A 17107-nucleotide genomic window follows, 5' to 3' on the forward strand; every position below is an offset into this window, starting at 1 on the left:
CAGGTTCTCTGACTCTGAAGTCAAAAGATCTGAGTTCAAAATTTACCTCTAATACTATCTGTTGGATCTTAGGCACTAGTCACAATGTCCTTGGGCCTCAGTTTCCTTAACTGTGAAATGGATCGGGAGAAGAGGAAGAGGATGACCTCGGAGGTCCCTTCATTTTAGGATTGATGATTCTGTGACCTGAGATCTTGTGACATATACATACAATACACATATTGATATGTATGTATATGCATATAGACACCTATGAATATATACATTGTACATGTTCTCTACCTACCTACCTACTTATCTAATCTGTTTAACAGGAGCCCCAGATTTTGGGAGAATGAATTTCAAAGAGTTTAGAGAAAAATTAGATAGATTCTCTCTCAAATTCTGTAGAACATGTTAGTAGTCAAGGAGGCAGGGAAGCTGAACTGTGAAAACAAGACAACACTCTCAGCCATTAAGGGTCCTAACAAGGATATCAGCATCTCTGTCCCTCTGAGTGACAGCATGAGAGCCTAAGCTTTGGGGCTGGTTTTCCTAAAAATGTTCCTTAGGCGACAGCTATAAAGATGGTTGTGTTGGAAGAAAGAAAGAGGCAAAGGGCTGATATGTCAAGCTGGAATCCCTTTGGAGAAGGTAATTTTTCTCAGCTAACAGGAGAGGAATTATTCAACAGAGGATTTTCTTCTAAAATCAAGCAGGGATTCTGAAGCTTATTTTGCTTCACAATAGCTAAGCACTCTAGGTGTACAGCAGGGTCAAGGACTGTACAATTGGGGTCCACCCAATCTGGTGATAATGTATAGAACTCATTCAGTTGGGGCTCATTGTTCAATGGTGGACTCTCCAGCAAAAACATAGCTTATCCTCTGTGATGATTTAAACACCCAGTCCTTTGAAAGGAAGCAGATTAGCACATTAATAGCATATTAGGACATGCATTATGAAGGCATCCCAGGTAACCTGTGGACTACATTTCAGGTAGGGTTCCTTTGGTTTTCTGCCCAGTTCTCTGAGTCAATAAAAGAGGGGAACCTTTGGGAAATGATGAGCAAGATACAATTAGACCAAGAGAAATGGACTGGAGAATCATTTTCCTAGGGCAATAATCTCTAAACTTTTCTGATTATGAATCTCATTAAATTTTTGACTACTTTCCCAAATACATATATGCACATATTTTAATTTAATTTATTAATTTTAATTGATTAATAATTTAATTATTTGAATTAATAAATCAAATAGCTAAATTAATTTAAATTAATGTATATAGGCATTTTAAAGCATGAGATAAGATGAAATAATATTTGACCTTCACAACATTTATCTCCATTTTACAGATAAGGAAACTGAGGCTATAAGAAGTTAAGTAACTTACTCAGGGGTGCACAGCTAATAAATGTCTGAGCCAGGATCCGAACTCAAGTCTTCGTGATTCTGTGTCTTATGCTTCTGTTCACAATATCACCTAGCTGCCAAAATAGTTTTTAAAAATTCCTCAAAGAATCTGAAAGCATGGTGACAATTTATGTAAGGTGGTGACCTTATACTATAATGATTAATGATACATCATCAAAACAAAGCTAGAATTCAATTCGGCAGCTGAGTGAAGGATGGGATAGAGGGAGAGACATGAGGCAGAGTGACAAAGTAGGAGTTTGCTGTGAAAGTTCAGGTGAGAGGTGAGGGATCCTGAGTAAGGGTGATGGCTGGTGCTTGGAGAGAGCAAGGGAGATGAGGAGTAAGAAATGATACTGAGTTGTGAACCTGAGAAACAAAATAAAGTGACACCCGTGACAAAAATATGGAAGGGGGAGGATTTGGCAAGAAATGAACCATAATGAGATCTGCTGTAAAAATAGGAATCCATCTATATCTACTCATTATGCTCAACACACTCCCTCACTGAAAACAAAAAAGGGAATGCAATAGGTCTCTTACTGACTAGCCATTGCCTAGGAATACTGAGCCTGACAAGACACATGTGCCACAGTCAGAGGGAACCTGAGAGAGACAAGAGCTGGGGAGAATTTTACTAGCAGAGCTACTAGTGAGAATGCCTGGATAGCAAATAGGTTAGTGAGGTCACTAAAGGAGCAAGTGGAAGCCTACACAGCCACAAGAGGCTAAAGTGGCTTGGGTGGTAGGGAATGTTTGAGGGCCATAATCGATGAGAGAAAGGTGGGGTTTTGCTAAAAACAAGATCTCCAGTTGTTTTTGTGGAAAAGTTGGAATGCTACCCATATTACCTCCTTGCAATTAATTATAACTGAAAGTCCTGTTATGGCCTCTTAGGGTATGAAATTCCCACTCTGGAGTTCAATGCCTTTAAGGAATAGTGATACTGTTCCCACTTGGGACCTTATTTGAGTGCCAAAGGTCTGCCCCAATGGTACAGGTAATACCATTCCCATTTCCACTGTAGAGCATAACAACTGGCATCCCCTAGATCAGGGCTTCTTAAACTTTTTCTACTCATGACCCTTTTTTTACTTGAGAAATTTTTACAGGACTCTAGGCATATAGGTATATAAAGTAAGTATACAAATCAAACATTTACTCCATCAAAGACCTTCCTCTCAATTGACATAAATGTACTCTTTGAATGTGGTCATCTGTCCAGTTCTAAATGGCTTAATATATCACAATTCTGCAATTCCCACATTCAGTTATGAGATCACATATGGGATTGCAAACAACAGTTTAAGAAGGTGGTTCTTATAAATATATTACATATATAATATATAGATAGATAAATAGATAGGTTATAAATAGATTATAACACTAAATCCTAGATAAAGAGTCAATGACACTTAGAGCTCTCTAGCATCCCTGTCCATGAACATGTCTCAGGGTAAATTTTTTTTGTGTGTAAAAAGTCTTTGAAGGACAAGACCATTCAGGAGAAAACACTACAAGAAAATAAGGTAAAGTTTAACCTACTTGGCAGGATTCTGGAAGGGCAATGAAAGAGTAAAGAAATGGGATAGCCTTTCATGTGAAAGCAGATGGAGGATTTATTAGAAGAGGCTATAGTGAGTGCTGATCATGTGACCCTCAGAAGACCAAGAAAGGCCTGGCCATGGGGACAGCAAGGGAATATCAGTGGCCAACCCATGTGGTTCCCTGATATCCCACAAGATGTGTGACCAGTGTCATCAATGGAAGGAACAGTCAAAGTAATTACATGGATCAAAAACCCTTGCAAATATTGCAAATTTGATAAATGTGCTTTCTCTATCTTTATCTGGGCAAATCAGAAACAATTTCTACTTACATTCATTCTGAGCCAATCAGAACCCGAATGATGACCAGGTGGAGCTTGGCCCGGGACCTATTTTTGGTCAATTAAGGATGGGCAGGGTGATCTGGATTTAAATTTGGTCCTAGGCTCAAGATATCAAGGTAGATTTTAGCGATCAAAATTTAAATTCCTTTGGAGGAGTAGAGTAGCTTTCCCATTGTACCACAGCTTATGGAATATAGATCTTCCTAACCCCGTTCCAATTCTAGTCCAACTACTACATGAAATAGCCAACACAGAACCAAGGCTACAATAAAAAAATCCCTCCATCAAAGACCTTCTTCCCAACTGATATAAATGTACTCTTTGAATCTGGTCATTTGTCCAGTTCTAAATGGCTTAGTGGAAAGGGCACTGGAATATCCAGTCCTGCGTTCCATCCTCACTAGCTATGTGACCCATATAAGCAATTCACTGAAAGTCTCTGTGTCTCAGTTTCTTCAACTATATAATGAAGAAGCTGAATTTGACAGTTTTAAGTCGTTGACCCCATTATCTTTCCTTCCAAAATAATCATCTCCACAGCTGCAGCATAAAAGTTTGTGCAAGGAACACCAGCCTAGGTTTAGGCTCTCCTTGCCTACAGGCAGCCTCAGACTAGAAGACTGATTCCCTTATTAGGATTATTGGCAGCAGCTGCTCCCAGCTCAATTTTGCTCGACTCTCTTACTTGGACACCAGGCCAAGAGGCATGAGAAGTTCTCCAGAATGGAACTTTGATTATTCTGATAGAGAAGACAAGGAGATTAATATGGATGCAAATGAAACTTGACAGCTAGGAGGATATGGGGAGAAGCCTGAATCCCCCTTGCTCCCCTCTGCCATTTCTGCCTCTGTCACTCAATGACCTCTCCTCCTCTGAGATTCATTCCATTCATCTATATCACTCTCTCCAAAATTTTATCATCATCCTCTATTATGATTTCCACATCATCTTCCTTTTTTATTTTAGCATGATTATTATTACCATTTTTTGTGTGACTAAAAAGATAGAATGGTTAAAGACATTAAGAGCTTTAGGGAAGTGGGGAAATGGATTTTTAAGAACTCAAGATCAATGGTCTCAGTCCTGAAATTATTTGCTGAAGTAGGAAAGAGAAATGGGTCTAGAGACCATGAAAAAGAAAAAAGTTTTAGAATATGGCTTATTAGGAATGTGCATGGAATGAATAAAAGGATAATCATGTAGTAGAAATGATCCAGTTGAGTTCAGATATCATAATCAAACAAGGTTTTGTAATTTTCTCTAGCAATATCTGGCCTTCCAGGAATAAGAACAAAAAAGATAGATAGTGAGGATAACTTGGGTAGAGTACTAGGATGGTGATAATTGTGGAAGATCAAGAGAGGAAGCATGGGAATTATTAATCATTAAAAATGGTTAATTATAGAATCAAGATTGGGTAGAATTGATGGATTGGAGACTAGAAATCAAAATGAGTTTGTAAAGAACAAATTTGAGCTATCCACCTCCAGAGAAAGAGCTGATGAACTCTCAGTGCAAATTGAAGTATAATTTTCTCACTTTTTTTTGCAATGTGGCTAATATGTAATATGTGATATATGCCTTCACATATATAATTAATATTATCTTGCTTATCTTCTCAGTGAGTTGAGGATTGAATGGCTGAGGGTATGGGAGGAAGAGAGACTTTGGAACTCAAAATTTAAATTTAAAAATAAAGGATAAGTGTAAAAAATTTAAACTAATAATTTTTATTAATTTTTAAAAATGAGATTAATATAAAAAGGAAGAACAAGTTTGGGAAAATCTTGAAAGTAACTACATATGTTGATTTTTGATTCATGAAATATAATCATTATAATTTCCTGACAGCCCAATAGGTGAGAAATCCCCCCACTGAGGACAAGGCACAGTTAAAGAAAGAACAAGTATGGGGAAAGTTTGAAAGTGACTACATATCTTGATTTTTATTTTATGAAATTGCTTGCCTTCTCAGTGGGTTGAGGACTCAATGGGTTGGGGGGTGGGAGCAAGAGAAAGAATTTGGAATTCAAAAATTTAAATTTAAAAATATAAAAAAGTTAAACTAATAATTTTTATTAATTTTTTTTAAAATGAGATTTTGTAATATAAAAAGAAAACAAGTTTGGGGAAAGTTTGAAAGTGACTACGTATCTTGATTTTTGGTTCATGAAATACAATTATTATTATAATAATTTGCTGACAGCCCGATAGGTAAGAAATCCCCCTCCTGACTCTAATACATTATTGGTGGAATTGTGAACACATCCAGCCATTCTGGAGAGCAATCTGGAATTATGCTCAAAAAGTTATCAAACTGTGCATACCCTTTGATCCAGCAATGTTTCTACTGGGCTTATATCGCAAAGAGATCTTAAAGAAGGGAAAGGGACCTGTATGTGCCAAAATGTTTGTGGCAACCCTGTTTGTAGTGGCTAGAAACTGGAAATTGAATGGATGCCCATCAATTGGAGAATGGTTAGGTAAATTGTGGTATATGAATGTTATGGAATATTATTGTTCTGTAAGAAATGACCAAAAGGATGATTTCAGAGAGGCTTGGAGAGACTTACATGAACTGATGCTAAGTGAAATGAGCAGAACCAGGAGATCATTATACACTTCGACAACGATATTGTATGAGGATGTATTCTGATGGAAGTGGATTTCTATGACAAAGAGAAGATCTAACTCAGTTCCAATTAATCAAGGATGGACAGGAAGCAGCTACACCCAGAGAAAGAACACTGGGAAATGAATATAAACTGTTTGCATTTTTGTTTTTCTTCCCGGGTTATTTATACCTTCTGAATCCAATTCTTCCCGTGCAACAAGAAAACTGTTCAGTTCTGCACACATATATTGTATCTAGGATATACTGTGACATACTTAACATGTATAGGACTGCTTGCCATCTGGGGGAGGGGGTGGAGGGAGGAAGGGGAAAAGTCGGAACAGAAGTGAGTGCAAGGGATAATGTTGTAAAAAATTACCCTGGCATGGGTTCTGTCAATAAAAAGTTATAATTATGAAAAAAAGAAAAAAAAATCTCCCTCCCCCACTGGGGACAAGGCACATTAAGGTGGGGGTATGAGGCAGTGATACCAGAAGCAAGGTAGAAAATGAAGGCACTGAAATCAGCTCTTATCACAATCGTGTTGCCCCTCAGGAACTCAGGTCTGTCTGGCCCAGAGCCAGTATGGATGAACCCTGCCTCCTACCCCCCACCCCGCACTGCTCTCCCCCACCCCCGGCACCGCCCTTAGAGGGACACTTCCCTCCTTCTTTGACAGAAAGATTAATAAGTTACCAAGAAGCCACTGTCGGGACTTAAAAAGCCGGGGAGAGAAGTCAGGGGGAAGCCAGGAGGTGAAGAAGAGGAAGACCAGAGGGAAGCCGACTGTAAGCTGGCATGAAGGTCCCGGCGTTCCCCGTGGCTGTCGCTGCCATGCTCTTGATTCTGGCCCAGAACACCCAGTCCGTCTTCATCAAGGTGAGACGTGATGGGGTCTGGCTCCAGCCCTGCCCGGGTTCTGAGGGGAAAAGAGGGTCCTTGCGTAGCGTCCGTCCTGAGAGTAGAGAGGAGGGGAAGGGAGTTTTCTAGGCGAAGGCAGGATCCTGGACAGCGGCGCGGGTAGAATAGGGCAGGTAAGAACGGCGGGAGGGAAGTCAGACTAACGTTGTGCTCCTGCCCCGGGGAAGGCCGGAGCCCAGCTGGCCTGTATTCGTCGGGGCTGAGCCCCTGCTGCACGGGGAGCTTCGGGACCCGGGCCTCCTGCTCTAAGACCATTTCCAGGAGCGAGCTGAGCTTTTGCCTCCTTTTCCCTTCTCTGATAAACAAGGAAGGGAGGAGCCCGGCACAGCCTGGAACTGGCCCCACTAAAAGTCCTTCTTCCAAGGTCCGTGAGATCGAGACTTTGCTGCTTAGGAGACTCCTGCCGTGGACTGCCCCACCCCCAGGTCCTCACACATTCACCTTCAGCTTCCTCGCTGACTTTTCTTGGAGGCAATCAGGATGCATAATGGTGGCTGACTTGGAGTTCAGAGGTCCTGAGTTCAAATCCCAGCTCAGAGTCCGTCACCCTGAGTCACTCCGTTTCCTCAGCTATAAAGTGGGAGTGATATTCACACTTATTTCCCTGGTTTTTTGTGATAAGTGTTTGGCAAATCTTGAAGCCCTTATTATATAGGTCAAGGGCTAATCCTTGGATCCGGATATTTGGGGAAGGGGTTTGGAGGCAATAATAGTGGCTGGGGGAGTAATTCCCAGGAAGATCCTCCCTCCCTAGATTCTGAGGTTGGAGGGCTATAAACCTCATTCAAGAGTAGGAATTCCCTGCCTCCTAAAGGGAAAGTAGAAAGTGCCGGGGAAGGAGAGCCATAGTCAGAGTTCATCAGCTCTTTCTCTGAAGGCGGATAACCCAAATTTATTCTTTATAAATTCATTTTGATTTTTAGTCTCCAGTCTTAAGGCTGAAGGGGCCTAAGATGCTAGTGAGTCTCATTTTTTTTCATTTGGCATGTGAGGAAACTGAGATTAAGACGCTGTTATCTTCCCAGGGTTACATGACTAGTCCATTGGGTTTTAATACAGCTTTTCCTGAATCCAAGTTCAATGTCCTAACCACCCCACCACCTTGTCCTTCCTGGGGAAAGAAGGCAGCCTCTCCCCATCCCTGCACCTGCTTGTCTACTCTTGTCTTGTCTTTGCCCTGAGGAGGCCCAGGGTTCCAGCCTAGTCTTTCCAGGAAAAAACTAGGGTGTGTCTCTTGACTAGAGATGTCTACAATGGCCAAGCTGCCCAGCTTTCCCATTTTCTGCTCCTCAGTCCTGTTCCCAGAGCCTCCCTGTTGGGCAGGGGGCTGGAAACTAGAGAGGGTCTAACCCTTTCCTTCTCTGCTCTCAGTATGGAGACCACCAGGTGAGGCTGGAGTCTGTGAAGAAATTGGATGAACTCTTGGAGCAGTCTCAGGATTTGAGTATCCAAATAAAAGCCCAGGGGGACCCGTCCTTCTTGTGCAACAACCCAGCACTGCCCTCCGACCTCCAGCCAGTCTGTGAGAATCACCAAGCTGCCAACATCTTCAGAGCCCTGAGTATGTGCCCTTCCCATCCCACATATAGCCAAGATATTCCTCCTCGGGTGGCTGGGTTTGATGGATGAGCTGCTCTTCACTGCCTTTATTTCTCCTCATCTTATTATTTCCCCTCTATAATGAGAAAGCATCCTGGAGCTGGAGTGCTCAGATACTGTCTCGTCTACCTGTGTGACCTTGGGCAAATCCCACTACCTCTTCTACCTTAGTTTCCCTATCTGTATGATCTCCTAATGTTCTGTATCTCTCCTTATCCTACTTCTGTTATCTTCAACTCACTGTTTAGCTTTTCCCACATTTCCTCTTTCCAATTACCTCCTCTTACTCTCCCATAATTTACGATAATACTCTTCTCATCCTCTCATCTCTCTATTTTTCCTCACTTCTCTTTCATCTTCTAGGTCCTCATTTCACCTCTCTACTATCCTCTAGCTTACCTATGGCTCATCCTTCTTTATCTCCTCCCTCTAACCCAAATCAGAGCTCTTCACCATCTTTGACTTACTCTTCTTACTGCCTTGAGGGAGCATCATGTAGTGGATAGAATATTGGGCTTGGAATTGAGGAAGACCTGAATTCAAATCTCATGCCTGCAACTTACTTGCAAAGTGAACTTAAGCAAGTCACTGATTATCTTAGCTTCCTCATCTATAAAATAATAACTCCAAGGCTTTTTTTGGTTCAATCTGTAAGCTGACCTTTATTTCATCCCTCCCCATAAACCTTCTAGGTTTCATTTCATATTAATTCTTTGCTTTCTTTACTTTAGTCAGCTTTCCCTGCCCAAATCCAGTCCATTTTTAATCCCCTTGACTTTCATTTTTTTTTATACCTTCTCCAGGAGACATCGCCCAAGATGACTGTGAAATTTGTGTAAATGTGGCCTGCACAGGCTGTTACTGAGACAGCGTCAGTCCTCCCCACTCCAGTGAATCGCTGCTGATTCTGCCTTTTCCCCATCCTGACCTCCCTCCCTACTCCCACCCTACTTTACGTACATAAAAGTACAAATGTCTAAAGATGGAGACCTCGGGGTCCACTTCATGGGAAACAGGGGAAAGTGCTGCACTCCTGTCTTCTCTAAGCTATGTCTGATGAGGGAGGGGTATTTCTCCAGAAGTGATGTCTGAGGGCCCTACTAGGTCTGATCAGGAAGTATTAAAACTGAGCCGAGTTGAGTCCAGATGCTAAATTGATACCTCATCCCCAACACTATCAGGAACCTGAAGCAAGGCCTGGAGGAAGCCATAGGTGGAGAAGTCCAAGGCCAACCTCCATGTGGGGCAGTATAGCCCCTCATGTTCCCATACCACCACAGCCCAGAGGAAGAAATATCCTCATGGTGATAGAAGGGCCTCCATCTCCATCACCACCCCCATTATCATCAGGACCATCATCAGCATCCTTTATGGGGAGTTCTCATCATTTGGAGCTGAACCTTGGACAAAGAAATTTAAGCAGTCACAACTCCTGCCCTTGATGAGTTTTCCTCATGCAATCTCAGGCAGACTTCCTGTCGAGCCCAAACTTTTGGAACCCTGCTAACCAGTGAATAAAGAATTTATAAATATGCTGAGAAACGAGGAAGTGTTTTCCATTGCTGGGGGCTAAGGGAGCAAGGAGACTGAAGCTTTGTGTAAACCAAAGGCCCAAGAGCATCTCTTGGTTTGATGAAGGAAGCACTAAAGACTCACTAGTCGATTAGGATTAGAGGGATTAGACCAGAGAGAGCATTTCCTGTTCTCTTCCAATTATCCAAGAAGCCTTAATGGACTGCCCATTCCACTTGGGGACTTTGCTAATGGTTAAGAAGTTTTCTCTTTATAGTAAACTAAAATCTGCCTTTCTGAAACTCCTAAGCATGGCTCCCAGGGGTACTGGAGGAGCTAACTGATGATGGGAAGGATAATTTATGGGCTGGAGGAGAGGATGTTTCTTTCATTCATATACACATATATTCATTTTTTCCTTCATTTACTCAACAAGTATTTAATAGCTACAAACCCAAGAGGCTATATAATTAACATCTGGCCCTGTATGCAGCAGGCAAGTGAATAAATGAAATTGTTCCTCAACACCTCACCCCATCTTACTTTCATTCACTGAACCTTTTCCCTGACTGCATGGATCTTCTCACTCCTACCTATATAATACCCTTGCGCCATCCCATAACTCCTATTTTGGTAGCTAGTTCTGAATACCCAACCTTCCTCCTGAATCTCATTTTCCAAAGCTTACCTTCTCCTATGCTCCTAATTTTAACATTGGCCTTTGATGCATTCATCCAAAATTTCCTTGGGGAGGATGGACTCTCACATTATAACATCGAAGTGGTTCTCTATTGTGCTCCTGTGTAAAGATGTTCTTCACTATATACAGGTTCCCTAAAGAAGACTGGGAAAAACTAGAGGGAGATGGGTTATCAGAAAAGGGGAGTATAATGATAATTGTTGTTATTATTCTACATGATGACTCCATGGACTTTGCCCATGTTGTTACTCTAAATGATGACTCCATGGACTTGGCAAAGATAATGGAACAGTTTGTCATTTCCTACTCCACTTCATTTTACAAATGAGAAAATTGAGCAGATAGGGGTAAGTGATTTGTCCAGGTTTACACAACTATTAAGTGTCTGAGGCCACATTTGAACTCGGGTTCTCCTAACTGCAGTTCCTCTCCACTGTGTCATCTAGCTGTTCATAACAATAATAGAAGGTAACATTTATGTAGCACGTTAAATTTTGTAAAACTCTTTCCATATGTTATCCCTTTTGATCAATCAAATGGGTTCTGTCATTATTCCCCTATGGGACTCAGTGTTTCTCAATTCCAACTGACATTTCCCCAAAAAATGGCCCCTCCTCCTAACTTCCTAATTTCTACTAAGGGCACCACTGCCTTTCTCAGACTCACTACAGAGTCACAGAATCTTGGAATCTGAAAGTTCTTCAAATGATATCTAATTCAACCTGAACCTGAGCAGAAATCACCTTCGCAACATTTCCCACAAGTGGTCAGCCAGTTTTCTAAAGATCTCTAATGATGATTGCCTCACTACCATCTGGGACAGTCAATTTCACTTTGAGATCATTATAATAAAAAAAGCCTAAATCTACCTCTTTGAAAAATGTACTCTTTTAGTTACTTCAGATCTTCCATCTAGGGGAAAATAGAGCACTTATTCCCTCTTCCATAGGACAGTTTCAATATTAAATACATTTGCTTCTAGTTCTTCCTTCTAGGGGAAAATAGGGCACTTACTCCCTCTTCCATAGGACAGTTCCAAAAACTTAAATACATCTGCTTCTAGTTCTTCCTTCTAGGGGAAAATAGGGCACTTAACTCCCTCTTCCAAAGGACGGTTCCAAATACTTAAATACATTTGCCATCGTATCCTCTCTCAGCTTTCGCTCCCTCTTAAATATTTTTATGCATTTTTTAATGTCATATTAATTTCCAAAAATATCTTACCCTCTTCTATCCAGCAAACCATTCCTCTTGTAGCTCATGCACTGGAGCAAATATCCTAAGTCTCACTTACACTGTGGCTATTACATCCCCTCAGTAATCTAGTAAACACTGAAGCGTTAGGTGTGGTGTTGTAACTGTATAGCTTGTAAGCTTTCCTCGTGATTATCAGTTTATAGGAAGAAAGGAACTGCACGGTGGAGTGCCCAGTGGGGCAGTTACTACTTCTCACAGTTTATTGTTTGTCCTTCCTTCTTGAAGAGGACCATAATACCAGAAAGAAGATGCTGTGTCTTACAAGTGAACTGCATTTAAGTCACCATCCACTCCCTTGAGTGAGCCATCATTTTCTTCTGCTTGATTCTTTACAGAGCTTTGAATCTGTGTCCAGCCCATCCTTGGCTCCCCAGGCAGATATTGCCATGAACTGTTCCAAGAAACTGCCCTACCTCTTGGCAGATGTAATTGCTGTTAAGATACCTAAGGGAAGATGGAAAGCCCCAATTTCTTTAGACTTATCAAAGCTTCCAAGGTTCTCCCCTGACTTAGTGGGGAAGCCAAAGGCTGAAATGCTCTCCTCTCCCTCCCTGCCCCTCAAACAGTTCCTTCTCAGGGATTTGGCTGGAATACTCTCCACTAGATTACCACTAATTCCAACTAATTTATATAGTCCCAAAAGGATGGGACCAAGACTTTCAGACAATCCAAACAGACTTCCTGAGAGACGCAGCCTTGTTCACATGTAGTGAACGACCAAAATATGTTCTTGGCTGCCAAATATATTGAGACTAAGTGGGGTTGGTGTTTTAACCCTATTCTTATACTCGTTATGATTTTTTAAAAGAAGGTGAGAAAAATAGCTCAGAAGAGCTAGCCAGTACCTCAACTAAGTCTGACAGTATATAGAGTATTACACACCCATAGACCACCACTGAGGTAGACATTATCTCAACTCTTCACTTGGATGAAGTCTGGCCATTATATCTACATAAAATTGTAGATTATTAGATGGTTCTTTGTATTTTGTTATTGTTATTGTATATATTTTGTGTTTCTGGTTCTACCTGTGTTAGGGTATATCAGTTCATATAAGTCTTCCTGTTTTTCCTATGTTCTTCATATAATTGTTTCTTAGGCACATTAATTCTAAGTTTAGTTATACACCAAGTAGCATATTCTCATATTCTATGATTTTGTGGGGAGAGAATAGTGCCTAATGATAGTAGTTCCCTCCTTTCCCTTCACCAAAAAGGGAGTAAAAGAGAAAAAGACAGAAACGGAGAGACAAAGACACAGACAAAGCATTAATAAATTAAAATTCATAGAATAGAACAGTTACTTAAAAAATAATGAGCCATAGACAAGCAGAGTACTATATATACTGTTAAATAACATTACTTTTTAAAAAAATACAATTCTCTTTTTTCTACTCTTCCTAGTGTTTGGATGTGTTTAGATTTGTCAGATTCATAATTTTTTTAAATTTGAGTCTAATAAGAGAATACCAAGCTTGTATTGAAAGATTCAAGTCACTGGACTTGGATGAACTATATCCTTGGGTCTTCAATAAACTAAGTGTTTACTAAGCTATGTCAGAGATCTTTGAAAGAATATAGGGAAGGAGAGCATAAGATCAGAGAAGGTCAAATGATATCACTGTTTTCAAAGAAGGGAAAAGGTCAGAATGCATAGTGTACAAGTCAGGGAGCTTGATATTAATTCCTGAGAAAACTCTATAATGAACAATTATAGACATGGCTGTTGAACACCTAAAAAAAAAAGGAAGCAATGATTACAAAGAACCAGCATCACTTCATCAAGAACAGGTCATACCAGATTAACCACATTCCTTTTTTTTTTTTTTTTTTGACAGGATTGCTAAACTAGTAGATAAAGGAAATTCTGTGGATGGTTTGCTTACATTCTAGCAAAGCTACTGATAAACTATCTCATGCTTGAGGCAATTAGATAGTGCAGTGGATAGAGCACTGAACCTGGAACAGAAAAACTCTGAGTTCAAGTCTAGCTTCAGACACAACTAGCTGTGTGACCTGGGAAAGTCCCATGATCTCTGTCTCAGTTCCTCATTTATAAAATGTGGATAATAGTAGTATCTCTCTCCCAGGATCATTGTGACAACTAAATGAGGTAATATTTATGAAGTATTTTTCAAACCTTAAGGTGCTATGTGAATGCTAGCTGTTGTATACTATTCTTCTAGGGAATAGTTATTATACTATTCTTCCGGATACATACACACATACATACACATATATCTAAGTAGGTAGGTATATATACAAATGCGTATATAAACAGGGATGGTTATAGCTATGTAATAATACACACATAGATATAAATACAATATGATATACTCAGAACTGTTAGATGGCTAGATTTCAAGTAATTAAAAAATAATAGCTTTTTATTTTCAAAATACACCCAAGGATAGTTTTCAACATTCACCCTTGCAAAACATTGTGTCCCAAGTTTTTCTCCCTCTTTTTTCTCCTCCTCCTTCCCCTAGATAGTAAGTAATCCAATATATGATAAACATGGGCGATTTCAAGTAATTCTTAATGGTTCAATGACAATATGGAGGAAAGTTTCCAGTAGAGTATTCCAGAGATCTTCTCTAAATCGTGTACTCCTTAATTTTTTTAATCAATGATATAGATAAAGACATTGCCAATCAAATTTGAAGTTGCTCCAAGGCGGGGAGGGATAGCAAGAACTCTGGATGACAACTTTAGGATCCCAAAGAATCTTGACAGTTTAGTGCATTGGGCTGAATTAATTAAATTAAATTCTATGGGGATAAATGTGAAGCTTTACCCTTGGATATCATAAAATCAAAATTCACATTTTGAATAATTGTATAAATCTGAGTTATGCAGTTTAAGGAGAGCACTGATAAACTGAAGGAGAACCACGATGGCGCAGGGCCTGGATTGGTTAAAGGAAGCAGATGTGCTTAACCTACAGAAGAATACTTGAAAGGCCATAAGGAGAGGAGGGAATTAGACGTGTTCTGTTGGGCCTCAGAGGTAAGAACAAAGAGCAGTGGACAGGTGAGACAGCATGTGACATGCAAAAAGAACTTTGGCTTTGGAGTCAGAAGACCTGGCTTCAAATCCCACCTTTGACACTCCCCCTACCACTTAGCCACTTGATCTCTCTGGGCTCCAGTTTTCTGGTTTGTAAAACGAGGGGACTGGATTTGATCAGCTTTTAGTGTCAGGGCAGACTTAAATCAGTAGCATGACACATCCCTACAAATGAATGTGATTCCCACGAATGTGGGAAGGGAGATGTTGTACTAGGGGGCTCCGAGGGAATTCTGCGGTTCAGTGAAATTCATCTATGAGGGGAGAGATGTGGCTTGTATGTCTGAAGGAGTCTCTGGATTACAGTGAACTACAAGCTCAGCATGAGTCAGCAGTGCGACCTGGCAGCACAGAGAGCCAGTATCACCCTGGAGCGGCTTAGGAGAGGCTCCGGGCTGGGAGGTCAAGAACACTCAGCCCTGGGCCTCAATTCTAGGAAGGGCAATGATAGATAAATGGAGTGAAGGCAGGGAAGGGCCTCGAAATCCAGGTTGTTGACCATTATTGTATTAGCTCACTCTCATAATAGTTAAGTACATTTTATATATATTACCTCATTTGCTCCTCAGAGTAATCCTGCAAGGTAATTATTATACTTTTCTTTGTTATTGTTATTTTTTTTTTGAGATGAGAAAACTAAGGCTGAAAGGGATTAAATGGTTTGCTCAAGACCACTCAGCTAAGAAGGTAGGATTTAAACTCAGGTCTTCCCTCAGATACTTACTAGCTGTGTGACTCTGGACAAGTCATTTAATCACTTTCAGCCTTAGTTTCCTCATCAGTAAAGAATGGAGAAGTAAATGGCAAAGTAGCCCAGGATCTCTGCCAAGAAAAGCTCAGGTGAGATGGAGAGTCGGACACAAGTGAAAAATAACTCAACAGCAACAATAAAAAGAGTGACATGGGCAGATCCTTTCCCTTTCGGGGGCAGCAAGGTGGCTTAGTGGATAGAATGCTGGGCCTAAAGGTAAGAAGACCTAAGTTCAAATCCAGTCTCAGATGGATGCTAGCTTATGGCCTTGGCCAAGCCTCTTAATTTCTGTCTCAGTTTCCTCAACTGTAAAAATGGAGCTAATAACAGCTGTCTCGGAGGGTTATTGTGATGATCAAATGGGATAATATTTGTACAGAACTTTGCAAATTTTAAAGCATTAAATACATGCTAACTATTATTATTAGCAAAAGTGGAACATGCTGCCTTGCGAGGCGGGGGTCCTCCCCTCTTTGAAATCTTCATGTAGAGGGTGGGTGTGAAGACAAGGGATTTCTGGTCAGATATGGTCAGGATGGTTTTCATGGTTTTGTGATGCTGCAAAGTATATGTAACATATACAGAGAGTGGAGAAGAAATTTTTCAAACAACTTGAGAAGATCCACCAAGTCAGTGAAAGACTTTGATATTTGTTGATATAAATGAAATAGCTCCAAGATAACATGGCAAAAATACGGCACAGCTAAATGAAATAAAAAAAAGGTAAGAAGCTCAGAGGTTTCATGTATATAAACCATGAATATTTTCCTCAAAAAGAACAGGATGAGGTACTAAGAATGGTGATCACCAAATGACATCACCAAAAAAAAGCATAATTAGGGGCAGTTAGCTGATGCAGTGGATAGAGCACCAGCCCTGAAGTCAGGAGGATCTGAGTTCAAATTTGATCTCAGATACTTAACACTTCCTGGCTGTGTGACCCTAGGCAAGTCACTTAGCCCCGATTGCCTCAGGGGGAAAAAGAAAGAAAAGAAAAAGGGAAAAAAGCATAGTTTATTTTGTTTACAAGCAGGAATTGCCTATTTCTGATGTGGTCATCATATTAGGATCAGCAGTCCACATATAATCACATTCACTATTTTACTCAAAGGACAAAATCAAAGGCAAATTAGAAAAAAGGAATAACATTGAATTATGTAGGAAAACAACTTTAGAACGCTAAACAATGCAATGATAAACCAGTCCAGAAAACTGAAGATGGAGCATATCTGCCAGAATGGTGATGAGCAAAACTAGAACATACTTGAGGGGACATGGACATATTGCTGAACTATATGTATTGGTCATAAGGTTTTTGTTTTTCATTTTTAATAGTTCAGTCAGAGGGGGAATTGGAAGAAAGATGATAAAGGCTTATAAAAATAAATGAATGAAGCT

At 40.4% G+C, this 17107-nt stretch overlaps 1 protein-coding gene across 1 annotated transcript; it reads left to right on the forward strand.

Annotated features, from left to right (window-relative positions):
• Positions 1-6635: 6635 nt before the first annotated feature.
• GUCA2B (guanylate cyclase activator 2B) lies at positions 6636-9963 on the forward strand. Its single transcript, XM_051987921.1, has 3 exons — positions 6636-6780; positions 8194-8383; positions 9225-9963. The coding sequence occupies exons 1-3, from the start codon at positions 6700-6702 to the stop codon at positions 9284-9286; spliced, it is 333 nt and encodes a 110-aa protein (XP_051843881.1). The 5' UTR covers positions 6636-6699; the 3' UTR covers positions 9287-9963.
• Positions 9964-17107: the final 7144 nt, after the last annotated feature.

This window comes from Antechinus flavipes, chromosome 3, assembly GCF_016432865.1.
Source record: "Antechinus flavipes isolate AdamAnt ecotype Samford, QLD, Australia chromosome 3, AdamAnt_v2, whole genome shotgun sequence".
In the NCBI taxonomy this organism is placed as follows: domain Eukaryota; kingdom Metazoa; phylum Chordata; class Mammalia; order Dasyuromorphia; family Dasyuridae; genus Antechinus; species Antechinus flavipes.